This window comes from Rhipicephalus microplus, chromosome 1, assembly GCF_043290135.1.
Source record: "Rhipicephalus microplus isolate Deutch F79 chromosome 1, USDA_Rmic, whole genome shotgun sequence".
Lineage (NCBI taxonomy): Eukaryota > Metazoa > Arthropoda > Arachnida > Ixodida > Ixodidae > Rhipicephalus > Rhipicephalus microplus.
In genome coordinates, this window is record NC_134700.1 from 115,721,896 (window position 1) to 115,739,572 (window position 17,677).

General features: G+C 44.1%; 1 protein-coding gene across 1 annotated transcript in view; it reads right to left on the reverse strand.

The window, feature by feature from the left end:
• Positions 1–3,000: 3,000 nt before the first annotated feature.
• The window catches only part of LOC119177896 (uncharacterized), a 28,567-nt gene continuing 13,890 nt past the window's right edge, over positions 3,001–17,677 (reverse strand). The window contains exons 3-5 of the mRNA XM_075870845.1: positions 10,426–10,541; positions 6,137–6,357; positions 3,001–3,243 (exon numbers count right to left, since the gene is read on the reverse strand). Of these exons, the coding sequence (XP_075726960.1) occupies positions 3,042–3,243; positions 6,137–6,357; positions 10,426–10,541 (539 nt within the window). The 3' untranslated portion in view covers positions 3,001–3,041. The remainder of the gene's footprint in view (positions 3,244–6,136; positions 6,358–10,425; positions 10,542–17,677) is intronic.

The window sequence follows — 17,677 nt, forward strand, 5'->3', positions numbered from 1 at the left end:
ATGTTATTGATTACATGACATCTGCGCGAAGCACATTTCGTAGAAAAATTTCTCACTGTGTTTTTCGTAGCACAACAGGGCAAAAAGGGTTAGAGAACGGGATAACAGGAAGTTTTTTTCTTAGTATTCTGTACCCGGTGACGTTCTATTGTTTTGGGTTCTAATAAATAGTTGCGTAGAGGCTGCGAAAGTTGTAAAAGTTGCAAACATCACCAGTCCAGCCCGGTATAAATACAATATTAACGAGGAAATATGACAACATAATCTAGGTATAGCGACTTCCAGTTGCCTGGCAGGACACCTCCGAATTTTTGACGGGAATTTCAAGTGACTGAACTCTGTCCATGATGTTATTGATTACATGACATCTGCGCGAAGCAAAAAAATTGTGTACCTTATCGCAGTTATTGTGGCCTCTACGGAAAGGACTGAATGCACTGTATAATTCAGTGCTTGTTGTGCTAATGAGTGAGCTGTTCCATTTAACTATAATTCACAATGACAATGTACCCGTGCTAATTTTATTAGCTTCAACTAGACAGGGGGGGAGTGAGGTCGTAAAGGCCATTGATTTTTGATCACGCTGAAAGTGACGTACAGAAAGACACGGAGTTGGTAATTGTATGGAATTATGGACACTCAATTTTATGTTCCGGAGTGCTAGAAAAACTGCCTAGAGTTCTGCCCAAAAAAGAGGGTGGGGGGGATGCCAATTGTCTCCATGAAAGAGACCAGCCAAGCAAACGGGAGTACATCCTGACACCTATCTTTTCTTGCATCACTGAAGTATCTATGGTTTTTAAATTAGTTGATTCTACGCGTGCCAGATAATTTCAAGTACTGATCTAGACCTTGTATGATTGTAATTTGGGCACTGAGGGGAAAATATCATCGTATTTTATATCTCCGCTCAGACGCTTCTTGAGATATCATATTCTATCTTAAAATAGAACACGATATCTTGAGATGCGGCCGAGTGGAGGCAGACCTTCGTCTTCGTCGGGCAGACACGTGCGTAGCTGCATAAGACGTCAATATGATTGCATACATGTAGTAATATAAACTTCATTTACCGCTACGTGCCTGTGTTTTAGGGTCGAAGCTGCTAAAGGCGTTGGTCTGTCCATCCCTTGTACGTATGTACCTGACTATAGTTTAACCTTTGCCATCTACCCACTACTTCGTCCTGCAAACATGCCACTATGCCCACTCACTGATCCAAGCCTTAACCGAGCATAAAGCAAATATTGTTGAAAAGTAGCCATTATGAAATGCAAGATGGTCATGTACTTGTATACAGGCGCGCGTTAAAAACTATGGATAGTCCCACTGTGTTCATTCTTTGTAAGTGACCGCCTATAGTTTAACATTTGCAAACTGCCCACTACTTCGCCCTTGCAAACATAACACTACACCCCATCACCAATTCACCACTTCACCGACCATAATGACCTTATAATGAATGGGGAAAGGAAACGACGTATAGCTACCACTTACGAATGATAAAATGTCTTGCAATATACATACACTGTTTGTCACGTCTTGATGATGTAGAGGGCGATATTCATGAATTTTTCACGGTTTAGCTAAGAAACCATCCAGCGCTTCGCCCCACTAATTATCATTCCCTCTGTAGATATGCTGGGATATTATTATTCTCTGTTTCACCTTCCTATAAAATAAGGCTCTCAATCTTGTTTTCTCGTATTGCGTATGAGTAGAAACTGCTTCAGCTTTTCGAAAATCAATGACCGAGGCGTTACATCAAGTTCTAAATGTATACCTAAATTTACGTGGACGCCAATGGGTCTGAGGAGGTCAAAATATAACACAAGCCTCCAATGCGGCGCACTATATATCATACCATCGGGCTGTTGCTGGGTGGGACAGCTTACAATACAAAAAAGTAAATGCAAACAGCATAGCTCAAACAGTGCAATGCTAATTAAAAACAGCTATACAGCGCGTAAAAATTTATAATAAACAACAGCACTACAAATATGCATAATAAGAATTTTTATAATATAGACCTAGTGATCGAAGTTTTTTGTCAAAGCTCTCGAGCGAAATCACATTATTCAATATTTCCAGGCTTAGTTTGTTCCAGTATTTATTTGTTTTGATGAAAAAATGCTTGCAAACATGAACTCTGGATACGTTGGGTTTAGCAACATAAGCGTGCGAGGATCTGTCTGGAGGCTGCAAGTGCAGTCCGGGGTCGTTGTTTAGCATAGCATGATACAGATGGTCAAACGAACTTAGTCTGGTTCTTTCTATGCGTGAATTTAAACTTAGAATTGCTTTATTTATCAATGCAGTGGCGGATTCAGTCTTTTTTTACTTGGAAAAAATAAAGCGTGCTGCAAGACGCTGCACTCACTGGATCTGATTGATTAGAGATAGTCTGTACGAGTCCCACAAACACCCGCATACTCCACGGTGGGTCGAACAACCGTAGTGTAAGCCTTAAGCTTTACATCAGCATATGCCTGTTTTAATTTGCGTCTTAGCATTGCCAGCTTTCACTGAGCTGACCCACAAATGTTGGAAACACGCTCACTCCACCTTGAGTTATTCGTGATAGTAACACCTAAGTACTTCATTTTCATTGCTCGTCAAATTTTCATACTCCAGATTTTTAAAGTAAATTCTGCTTTCTTTGTTATGAAGCTCTTGCATACTAATTTTTCTAAGTTAATTTGCATGTGATATGCTACATACCGATTGTAAATTTTGTTTATGATTGGTCATGCGTGCTCTTAACAAGACCAAATAACAAATAGTTGTCTGCAAAAAGGCAAACTGAGATGCACTTGTCGATGTGACGCGTTGCTGAAACTGTTTATTTTAAATAAGCTTAGTTAGCATCATCGCTCTGTACAATAGCGATGAAGCTCTTACATAAATTTTAGGTACAATATCGTGTATTCCGGGCATCTTTCATGGACAGATACCGTAACACTTATTCAAGAATCTTGATGGTATATTGTTATCACAGATGCTACTCGGAACGGTGGGCGAACCCACGCTGCAAAGTAGATTTACACAGTGTGCTCTGCGTCAAAGTTCCTTGAACTTGCTCTCCAGTGTAGCCCTGAATGAGACGAAGGGCTGCCGTCCTCACTGTGCCTGTGCCTATGCCGCCTGTGACTTCTGCGCTGTCCCCTGCGCCTCCCGCCACCGTGGTGCAAAGGCGGGCGTGTTGGTTCCGCCTTCCATCGGTAGTACGCCTTTGGGTACAGCCTGAAAACCGAAAAGATGCGAGTTGTTTTCATCATGCACGAACATGTGCATGTCCGAGTGGTAGCATTCCACGTTCTTTTTTGTGGATATATGCATTATAGACACGAAACTTTTAAGCTTGCCACAGGTGATCTATTGCACATTCATATACCCACGTTTTGTTTGGCGTTTGGTGTTGTGTCTATATTATATGCCAGCTTCATCATTACAACCGACAACCGACGCCGTCTTAAGTCACCATAATTGATAACGATGTTTGTAAACTAATGCGCGCCGAATGGTCTGTCCAAGAAGATTTACGCTTCGGAATTCGGGTAATATTGCACCAATACTCCCTCTAGTGTTTCCCTTGTGTGTTTCTGTTTGTTGCTCTATTATTTCTGGCCTAATTCTTCAAATGTATTTAGAGCGACTTCTAGCGACCACGATATTGCACTCGACGACGTCACAAGGGAGAGGTACAAGCGTAAACTGCACTGGCGAGAACAGCCGTAGCTGATCTGCCATATAGGGAAGCTGTACAATTCAGCTCCGCAACCGGAGCTAAAAAGCGGCCCCATGTCTTAGCCGCCGGCCTATTTAAATGTACTCGCTTAGGTCCACAAAATCACAAAAAAAAACTCAGTATACTGCGAATGCGTCACACCAGGCACTTTTAATAGACTTCGCTACTGGTTAAAATCACGCACAATTTGGTGTGTTCAGTATTGTTTAGACAATAAAAAATATACTCAATATGTGATGGCATAGGCCACGGCAGGTCCCGCTATATTTCCCAGTACAGTATTTTCTCGCACCTATGCAAGCCCGCTCGCCGGAGCCACTTTCATGAAAAGCGAATGCAAATAACGGCAACGAAACATCGGCAACGCAGCGTTTAATGTGCGGCGATTAATGATAAGTGCGGCTATTTTGGTTCTCGTGTATTGTCGGAAAGTACACACTACTGAGGAAGCTACAACTACAAAGAAGCACCTGCACGGTGGAGTTTCAGCCTTAGCCTACTCTCCGTTTTGCTATCTACTTCAGGTGTCAGCGCATTTATCTACACGAGCGGAAGACGACGGCGTCCGACGTATTTCTTGCAATATGCGTCCTTCGACTAAACCTACAGCATGACGTCTGGATCATTAGAGTATGTGTTACGCTTTGCTTTACTTTCATGAAGTTGGCAGAACAAATATACGCGCTGTTCTTGCCACTCCAGTTTTCTCACCTGATCGCTAATGTCCAGGCATTTTTTCTGCCTTTCTCAATAGTTAAACAAACCGATTTGTCATAAGATAGCGAATAAAATGTGGGTCACTGACTTCTTCCATGCACCGCAGAGCATGCAGTACCATAGCTACGAGCGCTTTATCAAAATAACTATATATGCAGAAAACAAAGAAAACAAGCAGCTGCGGCTCGCAACGTAGACTAAAACTATGCTAAATCAATGTAAACGAAGTTTTCCAGGCTGCGCTTCCAGTGGGCCCACTGTGTTGCTAGAGAACAGCATGCGCTGTCGAAACTGTCTATGCACCTCATGAATGCACCAAGTATGTGGCTTAGTGCTTTTCATTGTAACCGCATTATTTTCGTGTTTTTACTATATGGTCTCGTATCGCCTTGCTTATAATTATATATATGAGCAGGTAAATCAAATATTTGATTGATAGTGCCGTGTTTGTGCTTTCCCGTCTGTCTTTTGCGGTCCGTTCAATATTGTAGAGTATATAGCTCCCGAGCATGCCGGTTTGATCAGTATCTGGTCGTTTTATTGAAACTGTGTTTATTTATTCATACGGCATTACAACCAGTATAAAACAACAATGAAGTCAAGGTCAGAGTTAGCACGGACGAAAGCGTACGAGTAAAAGTGAATTGAAGCAAGAAATAATACACATTAAAAAGGCTTTCATAGACGTACTTTATTATCAAAGTGATTTTTCTAGTTGTCATGCGAGTAACGTGCTCATAGTGGCGATTGAACGTTAGAAGCTACGTACAAAAATACGAAATTACAAAAAGTATAACTATTCATACTACAATAAACGCACATTGAGAAATCATGTAAATTTTTGATAGAGGCGAAAATGCTGCAAGCCCACGTGCCCGATTTGGGTGTACACGTTAAACAGTCCCACGCGGTCGAACTTACCACTACCCTCCGTCACGGCATCTCTCATAATCATGTAGTTTTTTCGGGACTTTAAACCACACTTATAATTATTCAATGAACAAATCTTGCAAGTAAAGCAGTAAAGTCCCCGTGTGAACGAGTAATTAAAGGAAAGTGTACCTGCAGGAGACAGTGCGAAAGCCAAATAAATAGTGAGAAATGTGCACCGGTTTCTCTCTGACTGAGAGAAATCTTCCAAGATAAGCGTATTTATTGAAGAATCCTTACAGCAGAAGCGCAAAATAAGCAGGCGCCTTCAAAGGGGTCTTTTTTTTTAATTGAGAAACAATTAACATTTGTTCTATAGGCTCGATAGCTATCAAGTAATGAATGTGGTGATGAAGTTGCATTTAGGGCTGATTTCCCTAAAGAAAACGATACTCACTCCGCCTTCATTAGAATGAAGAGCTGATGTTAAGTTGATACTAAGTGAAATGAATGGCGATCTATCAGAGGCCTCAAGCCAGGGGTACGTACCTGTCTACGTCAGCATTTGTGTATGCTCAGCATCATATATATTTTTGTAGACACACCCTTCATACAAGTGTGTTTCTTAAATAACTAGACACACTTTTTTTCAAGAGCATTGAATGGTGAGTTTCAAATATGCGTTTCGAGCAAAGGGATTTAACTTTCACTACAGCGTTTGAGCACACTTCGTACAGCGCCTGACCAAAAGGTATTGATCATTCTACGGAACTGAAAAATAGTAGCAAATTATGCGCCTACCAAAGGGCATAAATTGCAGTCAAGAGCCAGAAGCAGGTCTGCGTGGCGATTAAAAAGATCACGGGCGTAGCGAACGCCCAGGAGATGTTTGCCAGGGCAGTGTCAACCTCGATCCAGGCGAATGTAAGCGTCATTATCATGCTGCCGGCGAAGACGAGGCTGACGAGGAACAAGATGTGATCTTCTACGTGCTGGTTGTCCGTGAGCCACTGACCGAACGACTGCGGGGAACACAGAGATGTCATTTAGTTGGAAAGTTTGTTCGGCTTGTTCGTATCGATTTGTGATAATCATTATTTCTGCCCATTTACAATGTAACAACAATTACTAAGATAATATAACCACATTATGAGTGAGCTATATGCTGCAAAATTGAGAGGGCTTTTGCTTCTTAAATTCTGAAAACAGGCGTTATGTGTCAAGGCATCCATAATAGGCAGGTTTAACTCTTTGTAGTTTCAACAATATCTTGGACGCAATTTTACAAAAGCAGGCTTTGGTTTACTCATATATATCACAAAGAAATCAAAAACAAATTTCATAAAATTCAAGCCTATACTTTGCTGGCAAAAAGTGAAACACATAGGCCTATGTCCCATTGACTTATGAAGGTACCATCATGCGATCGCATCTCTGACTATTTGACATGAAATGGACAAAGAAAGCGCATAGATGAGCGCTTATGAAGGTGTGCAAAGTACCGATGTGCACATTTCATTTCCTGCAGCGAAACAGCGCTAGCAGATGTACCTTAAAAATCTTCATACGGCTGTGGTCTGTTGCTTGTTGTCGCAACTGCCGCTGTTCAAATTTCCGAGTACTTATGCTGTACCTGAATATTTTCCAACCTTTTAGATGACACGTTACATCTACTAAATTATTCCCAAGCGCCCTTACGTCTGATTGGCCTTAGCGAAGAGCTTGATAACACCGCTGAGGACTGTTTCAATGGTCTTATCAGTCGATTGAGTGTACTGACCTACGTAAACATAGAAAACTTAGAAACATAGAAACATTGAAAACTGTAGTCTGAAATCACGTCTCTGCAACACCAGAAAAAGAGGAGACTATTTCACATTTCAAATGACGCTTTCTTTTCCTTCAATTTCTCAGCAGAAACTCCATTCGGAACCTTCTGTTAAAAAGGAACAAGTTTAAAACACATTGCGACGCTACTTGCTCATTTTTAATGACACTTAGCACAATGAGAAATGTTTTCTTGGTCGTACATAAACATAGGTGAGATAGCAGCCGCTTATCGTGGCGCTGTTCATGACAGTTGATCAGGGAGAAAAGTTTCTCTGGGGAAGAAAAAGTAGAACGTATGTGTCAAGGTGTTCCAGAAAGGGAAGAAAAAATCATGGTTATTGAAACAAATGTGATCTTCACATGCCCAAGACAAGACGAAATTTATGACAAGTACATAATCAAAAATATTGCTGTGACGTTTTCCTCAGTCAACAAGGACGACGCGCACGTGAATCGCAATTAGGATGTGTTCAGAATAACTACAATGGGCTTGTCGTGCTCACTGTTCGAAGTTAGGGCAAGGAGCACGGTAACAGTTTCCACGGTCACGTTCTTCAGCAGCCCGAGGATGCCTTATTGGTTTGTAGTACAGAGAAGCCTGAATAACTGAATATGCATAAACGGTATCAGAGGTATACCCACTCCGCAATCGAGTAGAACTTGGTCAGGTGAATTGTACGGACACAAACACCCAATCGCGGTTGAGGGAGACGGAATCTGACATGCGGAAACGAGCCTTGGTAGGTTCATCGCACATTTAACATAAACACCAGGAACATCTTGCGCTTGCACTTGAATCCCTGGTTTGTGGATGCAACGATGTTTCGTATTTGACACAGACGATTTCGCATAGTGATGAGCCCGTGTCGATGTGAGTCGATGCCGGAGTGCAAATGCGGTAACTTTCTGCCCCGCTACCAACAGAGCGGAAGAAGTACAAAGGTCCATGCGGGCGAATCCAATCTAACGACTACCTGCGGCAGTTTCGACTGTGCCCAAGTGTTTGCGCATCACATTTTCGCGCGATATACGAGATTTTGTACAATGGTGAAAACAAAGGAATTTCTCAGGAAGCTAAAGTCTCGAATTACGCTTGCAGGGTATCTTCTATGACAACGATCACATTTAAGATGATCGGATTGGGCATGCAGCTGTGTAAACTGTGTCTTCTATTACAATTATCACAATTCCTGACACAAGCGTCCAATAACAATACTGACTGCGCAATGCCATTATCCTGGTACCTTATCTCACGTTATTCGACAAATGTAGCAGCGCGCAGCTCCTAACATTGTTCAGGCGTAGACCGCGTAGTCACATTTACTTATTGGTGGATGCAGAACGACATCCAGACATTTCTATTGGGTAGGCCATTGGTTCTAAAAAACGCCCTTTCATTCGAGTTTCCCTACATAGATCTCTCAAATATAGAGGGATCGTGCTAGGACCAACCTGTACCTCAATCACATTTACCGAGTAATGCTAGGTCCAAAAGTACGGCCACTGTGTTCCTCACTTGAGTTCGTAAAATATGTTCTCGCATTTTTCGGTGGTGAGCGTGTTAGTCTCGCTGCTTAAGAGCCTATCACTGGAAGCTCTGGAGCGAAAGAAACTTAGCCGAATTTCGCCGACTTTGAGATTGTAGACACAGTTTAGCTTTAGATCTGTCCTTCACTGTTTATTGCCTGGTGATGTATGATAATTTTGGGAGATGTTACTGATTACGTTATTTGTACAGTAAGTGGTGTACAGAAAGTGATGTTTGGCTGCCCCTGCTACACCTGCGTCTGCTGTAGTGACTCTGATCCCTGTTCACGCTTCAAGAACCCTTGCCCGTTTTTCGAAGCTCCTACCCCTCCACTGGCGATTGAGGAAGTTATGCCATGAGCAAAGTGGGGCATCGACTTGTTGGTTTTTCAAGATTGAAAACTTCGCTACAATCACTGCGAAATACGAAGTTAGAAGACGCCGCAGGGCGCGGGATCGAATCCCGGCTGCGGCGGCTGCATTTCCGATGAAGGCGGAAATGTTGTAGGCCCGTGTGCTCAGATTTGGGTGCACGGTAAAGAACCCCAGGTGGTTAAAATTTCTCGAGCGCTCCACTATGGCATCTCTCATAATCATATGATGGTTTTGGGACGTCTAACCACAGGTGTCAATCGAAAGTAGGAGACGCCAAAAGAAGTGGACACTAAAAGCGCAAACTATCAACAATTTTCCCAATTAATTCAGTTGATAGTTCGCACTTTTAGCACCCGCTTTGTTTTGTGTCAGACTTTTACTTATATTTCGCAGTAACTATGATGCAGATTTTAATCAATTTATGCGATCGTATAGCTGTGTTTGGGAACTCGACCATGACATGCGACGTGTACACTGATCTGTGGTCACGGCCACTGCTAGGAGAGCTTTTCCTTTTAAACAACATTGAGAATTCTGAGGGTTTTATACGAGGAGAGCATCCGACAGCTCACATGCGCCCCACTGACAAAGGCCACTCACTTATGAGCGCGCGCACACATACACAAATTTAACTTCGCGTCGAAGTCTCCTTTTCGGCTGTTTTTTCGTGTATGTTTCGTCGTGAGCGTCAACAAGTAAGCTCGTATGTATGTCAGGGTGTAAAAGTGTACAACCTGCACTGCAAGGTTGTCTGCAATATAAAAATAGACGTTGCAGACTTTTATAGCAGTCAAAAAACTTGAGAGGCATAATATTGATTCATGCTAAAAATAAAATTTGCATTGCTAGCTAACTTTCTCGTCTCCTTAGGGTGTTTATATGTTTTAAGCCTCTTTACTCGATCTTACTTTTCAATAAGAAAAAAGTACTTTAACCGATTCACATGGGTTTTCACTGACCTCATGACCCCATCACACATCTTCCACTACTCATTTTCACGCGGCAGCCAGTGGATGGTCGGCAAAGAACTATTTCTGTGGAGTACTTATTGGCCCTCAATGTACAGCCGTTCTCATGTGTTTGAAGTGTGAATATTGGCTAGCCGCTGTTTTTTTTTGAAAAAAAATTAGAGACATTTCATTTTTTTTGGAGTTCTTGAGGACATAATTATGTTGAAGATAACGACGTGCTGTTAATTTCTTGCGCTAACTATTTCTTGGGTGCAATGTGGGATGTACTATAAGTGTTTGTGAGATGTACTATAAAAAGACAATATTGGTTTTGTACTGGTGTATTGTTTCTAATATAGTAACCAGTAAAATAAAGGTAAATGCCCAGCCACTAAAACGTCAGCATACCTTCTTCTGAGTTGGCAGAGTGGCAACGTCGTAGTTAGAAATGTTGAAAACGTCCGTGCGCACAATGTGTATATGAACATGCCCATCGTGATTTCCGTCTTCTTCACAAGAAAAACCTACAAATAACAATTAAACGAATGAGAATTAAAAAGTGCTCGAATAACAGCGTAACACATTTGGATTTGATTGTTCGTTGGTGTATGGGCTTTGTCATCCCGATGGCACTCAAGGTACGAGGGTAAAGGCAGTTTAACACTGCGCAAATGCATAACACATGTCAACAGATTTAACCTTCGAAGCCCTATAACATAAAACGTTGGCGCACGCAGTTTTCCTTACTTAACTTGTTCGGCATTGAAAACAGGTTAACAGATAACTCCAACCTAAAACGACTATCTAACCGAACAAAATGTCTGTACCGCCGCGCCAAAACGTCTCGCAATGGTTTTAGGTGGTCATTGTACCGTTCAGCAGTCAATGAATATGTTACTGCTGTCAAAACTGCAAAACAAATCTTCCTGACCAATACGATGTGTAGTTTCTTGCAAAATAATCCTAGCAAAATTTGGCACGTCGTTAACCGAGCTGACAGCTCTCGCATTACTTTGACGGGCACAAACGGTGAACCTATACCTCATGAAGAATGTGCTAGTGTGCTAAACAAAGTGTTTTCTGATGCATTCTGCAACAATCCCACTTCTTGTCCACCCAGTTTTAAAGGCCACAACTACATACCGATGTACCCACTGCAGATTGACCCTAACGAAATAATTCAAATAATTGACTCCCTTAAAATTTCTTCCAGTTCCGGTGTAGATAGTATTCATTCCAAATTCCTGAAAAGTACTAAACAAAACTGTTCTATTATTTTCGCGAGGCTTTTGGTACAATGCTTAGAACAAAGTGAAATCCCTGCTGGTTGGGAAGTAGGGAAGGTGGTGCCAGTCTTTAAATCTGGAGACAGACAGTCCCCCTTAATTACAGGTCAATATCTATCACTAGCATACCATGTAAAATTTTGGAACGCATCATTTACTCTCATGTTGCCAACGTTCTCGAATCCAGTTCATTTTTTACCATGCACAACATAGATTCCTGAAGTCTTTTTTGTGTGAAACCCACTTAATTTTGTTTACTCACAAACTTCACTCTATATTCTTGACAATCATTAGTATGCTGATAGCATTTATTTCGATTTACCTAAATCATTCGAGAAAGTTCCATACGCGTTACTCCTATTCAAGCTAAGAAATATTGGTCTCGATACTAGCATATTAAATTGGATTGAGTGTTTCGTAGTACATCATCAGCAATTTGTCACAGCTAATGACACCAATTCATCTCTAACCCCGGTTATCTCAGGTGCACCCCAGGGCACCGTCCTTGGGCCGCTTCCTTTTCTTATATACATCAAAGATCTGCCCAAATGTATCTCATCTTCAATTCATTTATTCTGACAATTGTGTCATTTTTCGGGAAAATATTAATGATAGTGACATACACGCACTCCAATCTGACATTAATGCGATATCCCATTAGTTCAATACATGGCAGATGCTTCTCAATCCTACAAAATGCAAATCAATGCAAGTTGTTCGCATCACTACTTACGCACACTCGTATTACCTTGATGGTAACATTCTTGAAGCGGTTACATCTTAAAAATACTTGGGCATTCATATCACAACTGACCTACCTTGGAATCTTCACATTTAAAGCATCACCAACAAAGGCAAGCGCATGTTTGGCTACATAAGACGAAATTTTCATTCCGCCCCTTCATCAATAAAACTGCTTCTTTTTAAATCTCTTGTACGCTCACAACTCGACTAGCATCACCGATATGGGATCCATGTACTGAAATTCTTACTCACCAATTCAAAATGATTCAAAACAACGCCGCACGTTTCATTTTTTCTATCAGTGAGCAGCCAGCGTATTCAGAATGAAAAGTAACTTGGGTCTAACATCTGTGACGTCACGTCGCGAAATTGCATGCTTGTGCTTATTCCATAAAGTATTCTCACACAATATGCTTCGCCATGCTTTACTTACTCCACCTTCATACTTATCCTCGCATTTAGATCCTGTTCATAAAGTTGGCGTTCCCTCTTGCAACACTAAGGCCTTTATCCATTCCTTCACTCCCCATACCTCTAGTGACTGGAACCACCTTCCTTCTAACATTGCTACAATTTGCAACCCAGATGTGTTTCGTACCGCTGTGTCTAATATTAAATTTAGGCCATTTGATTCTGTATAACGTTGCATTGAAATCTGTGAAATTCACTTGTCTATTGTATGTATTTTTTTCTTTAAATGAATGCCAAAAAATTGTCACCTATGCTAACCTCAGCCGCATTTTTTTCGTCGCAACAGGAATATTGCGACTTTTCTGAACCGTATAACTTGTTTTGTAGAGGTTATAGCTACTTCTGTTTTGCTGTTTGTACTGCATTTTCCTGACTTGTTGTACTGTATTCACCCACTCCCCTCTTCGACGCAATTGCCTTGAGCGTATTCAAAATCAAAATAAAAAAACGTATTAGCGTTAAGGAATGCCGAGAAATGTACTATCCTTGTCAAATGACGCCCGGAAATCGGCAAGCCTTCGCGATGGTACAGTGCACACCGTCCACCTATCAACATGGAGAGGCACCCATATATGCACAGAGCCTCCGAACAGGATGCGTGCGCCTGTCAATGGCGATAACTGAGCGTTGCGCACTATAAGGGCTGGTTCACGCTCACAGCAACCACGCCTCGCCATTGGATGTTTTCAGGCCGCCCTTTATATCTGCGGCTGAAGTGTGTTGAGCTTGTGAATGAGGTACGACTCTCAATATCTTGTCTCTTGTGGACTAAAAGTTTGACTGAAGTATATAGAGTTTGAGACCGAGAAAGTTTTTGTCGTGCTACTGTGCCACTGCTTTCAGTAATTTTTTTGCTGTGTCCGTGTGATGATCGTTTAATCTAACATTAACAGGCATGCCCTGTTTACCCATTGTACTGCTTATGACGATATGAAAATTTGATCCTGCAGATAACGTTTTCACTAGTCCAGGTAAAACTAGATTCTATGATACACATAATCACTTCTAGTGCGTCTAACCATCATGCCATCTTAAAGGTGTTTGTCATTCTTTCTTCTTGGACAGCAGCGAAGTCTTACTTGCGAGCATAAAAATTGTTAAGGTGTTTATTAAACGGCAACCAGCGATCATACGCTACGGCGACAGTCATGGCCAAGCATGGAATCACAGCGCGAGCATTGTCGTTTTTGGGGTAGCCCCGCTAGAAGGTACTCGAGAGTTCGACCCATTTCAGAGTTCGGAGGCTTCGCTACAATTACCCTGGAGTCAAAAAGGCAGCCACCTGGTGACCTAACAGCTTTTTACTATGAGCGGGCCATAGTAAGCTTTCAGGCGCTCCACATTGACTATGTCGATTGTTGAATGGGCTCAATCAGATAGTTGACCGGAGATGTGCGCTCGATGACACGGTAGGGGCCTTCCTATTTTGGGAGTATTTTGGAGATGCCAGCTACAGAGGACGGGATCGAGAGCCATACAAGCGCACCAGAAAAGAACATGGGCTCAGAGGTGGTGGAGCCATCACGAATACTCTTCTGCCACTCTTGCTCATGCGTCGTAAAAGTCTTGGCAAGCTCACGACACTTTTCAGCAAGCCTGGCTGTCTCAGAAATAGGTGCACACTCCGATGGATCCGGCGTGTACGGGAGTATCGTGTCGATGGTGTGCGATGGGTGCCTTCCGCACAGCAAGACAAAAAGTTAAAAACCGGTCGTGCTCTGAGGGGCGGTGTTGTAGACGCAGGTGACAAAAGGCAGTATATTATCCCAATTCGTGTGGCTGGCGGTGACGTACATCGAAATCATGTCACCGAGGGTGCAGTTAAAGCGTTCATTGAGGCACTTCGTCTGCGGGTGGTAAGCAGTAGTTTTGCGGTGGACATAATGGCCCTCCATGAGAATGGCTTCAACGAATTCCGACAAGAAAACACGGCCTTAGTCGCTGAGAAGCTCGTGAAGTGAACCGCGTGGCGCAGTATTGATTCGTGCAGTAGGAAGGACGCAACATCACGTGCAGTAGCCACAGTGAGAGTAGTGGTTTTGGCGTATCACTATAAATCATCTACGGCTACAATGCCCGGTGGTTAGCAGCCAATGTCAAAGGAAATTATTCATACGAATCGATACCTATGTGCCCAAGCGGGCGGTCAGGGCAAGGTGTCGAGTGCAGACAAGCTGGCAACATGTGTGCTGAGGGTTTGCAGCGTCGGCGAGTGACGCAGGAGCGAAAAAATTGCTGCACGTAGCGATACATCCCACGCCAGAAGCAGCGTTGTGAAATGCGGTGGTAGGTTTTGGATACCCCAGAGTGCGCGCATTGCGGATCAGAATGGAAAGATTTACAAATCTCCGACCGCAGACAGCGGGGTATCACGAGTAACCACTACCGGCCATCGGCGTCGTAATTGCGTCGGTGTTGTAGGCCGTCATGAATGGCGAAATTATGAGCTCGACAACGCAAGGCGCACGTGGATGGCGTTGCGGACGAATCAGAGGCCAACTGTCACAGAACGAGCGCTAAAAATGAGCGCGCCGCCAAATTCTTGCGACAACGGGCGGGAGAAACGCCGCGAGGTCAAAAGAAAAAAAAAGAAAACAAGCATCCAGGGCTCCCCGGGCGCGCGACGCCTCTCCTCTCGGAAGCCGCGAAGCGTTGAACCTCCTCACCCCACAGCGGCGGCCGGGCAAGCGCTCGATTTTTCCAGAACGAAAGGGGCGTGGTCATACCGAGTTGAATCATCCTCCGGGGAGGGCATTCCAACCGTCTCACTCTCCCCTCAGCCTTCGCTGCGTATCGCGCCGACGAAATGACGAGAAATTTCTGGAAGGTGGCGCGGAAGGTATTTAATCGAGCGGCCGAGACGAGAAATCAGGAGGAGACGGAAGTGAGCGCCAAAGCGCGTAGGGATTCCGCCGTGTAGTCAGCGAAGTCTTTGGTCCGTAGGGACGAGGCCGGAGGTGAAGAGGATTTCCACCTGAGGGGTGACGACTCGAGCTACCGGCAAGAGTGTGTGTTTACCGCTATCGAGCGAAGACGCGGGGCAACAGCTGCGTGTGTGAAGCCGACGTGTTCCGGCGAAGAAGTTGAAGTTGGAAGAGTGGCCAATTGAAGACGGGAGGTTTCCTGGAAGAGAAACTTCGAGAGCTGCGGAACGACAACAACGCTGGACTTTGAGTGATGAGTGATTCTCGGAAGAGTATCATCTAGACTTTGGTTCCAAGAACTTTGGACTGAATAGGTTTTCTATCCCTTTAGTCTTTGAGTGTCTTGGTTTTTCAATGCATGCGACTGCATTGTAGTGTGTATTGTTGTCTGTGTCCGTTGTTCGAGTGGGGCTAATTGTACTGTGTAGTGTGTTGATTGATTGGTGACGTATTGTATGTAACTGTTGTGGAGTGTGCATTCTCGTGTATTGTTTTTGATCTGCCAATTTTGAGAATATAATTTGTTTGTTTATCAACTCTCGGCTCTGACTTGTTCTTTGGGCCACAGCCGGCGTCCGCTGGCGCGCCAAAAAGGACCACTTCTTAATTGTCCACGCTTTCGTGGTGCGGTTCGGGGGGCCGATACTTCGGCCCTTGGAATTAGCCCGGCGATCGCCTCCCTAATTAACGGGACCTGTGTGACAATTAATCTGGCGTCCGCGATTGCAAACCCTCACGAGCAATCAGCCACGGCCGATGAGGACGTAGTCGCAGTTGCAACCCGAGCACAGACCAAAGCTCAGTCGAAGCCATTCCAGCCCCTCCCTGCACCCAATTCCGAAGAGGACCCGAGCTTCAGCTATGCCGAGGAACAAATCCAAGACGAGTCGTTAAAACCCTGCTTTGCGCAAATCGACAAGGACCTCAGATGCCGTAATAGTAAATGCGCGATAATGTTCAAGCAGGAAGATGGACTGCTCTACAGGTACTATACGGAGAGGAGTGGTCGGCGGATACGACAGCTCTTGGTGCCGAAGAACCGCCGAAAAGCTGTGATGAAGCTAGCCCACGATGGGATAATGGCTGGGCACCTGGGGGCCGAGAAAACCAAGGACAGAATTCAGGAAGAATTTTTCTGGCCCGGTGTCACAGCCGACGTGAAACGGTTCGTGGCGTCTTGCGACATCTGCCAGTGAACTGTGCCAAAAGGAAGGGTGCCACACGTGTCACTCGGCCAGTCCCCCGTCATAGACACCCCCTTTAAAAGGGTAGCTGTAGATATAGTGGGCCCTATCCGACCTCCATCTGGTCAAGGAAACCGCTATATCCTGACTCTCGTTGATTGCGCCACGCGCTATCCGGAGGCAGTTGCACTACCTGGCATAGAGACCGAACGAGTCGCAGAGGCCCTCGTTGAGATGTTCTCCAGTTTTGGTGTACCGAGAGAAATCCTAAGTGATCGGGGCTCGAATTTCACGTCGGAGTTAATGAAGGAAGTGGCACGACTTCTATCGGTGCGCCAACTCCATACCACCCCTTACCACCCGATGGCCAACGGGATGGTGGAAAAAGTTAATGGCACCCTGAAGACTATGCTCAAAAGAATGTGTGCGGAGAAACCAAAAAACTGGGACAGATTCCTCGGTCCGTTGCTGTTCACGTACAGAGAGGTTCCCCAGGCAAGTCTCGGCTTTTCACCGTTCGAGCTACTGTACGGCCGACATGTCCGGGGACCCCTGGCGATCTTAAAGGAAGTCTGGACGAACCAAGAGCTGGACGATGAGCTGAAGACAACCTACCAGTACGTATTGGATCTCCGAAATCGTCTAGAAGAGACGTGCCGCCTAGCTCACGAAGAACTCCGAAGGGCGGGAGCACGCTACGCTAAGCACTACAATCGAAAATCAAGGGATAGAGTATTCCAACCAGGAGATAAGGTTCTCATCCTGCTCCCAACTGACAAAAATAAACTCTTGCTGCATTGGAAGGGGCCCTTCGAAGTGCAGGCGACAATTGGGGACTTCGATTACTCCATAAAAACGCCGAGCGGGCCGAAAATTTTCCATGCCAATTTGCTGAAGAAGTATGCGGAGCGGGAAACGAACCAAGATGCGCCACATCAATGCCAAGTCATCGTAGGGGTTATTGACAATAGAGATGAACAAGAACTACCGGTGCCGGAGTTCGTGCAGACAGAAGGGATTACTGACGTCAAGATCTGCCCAAGTTTGACGG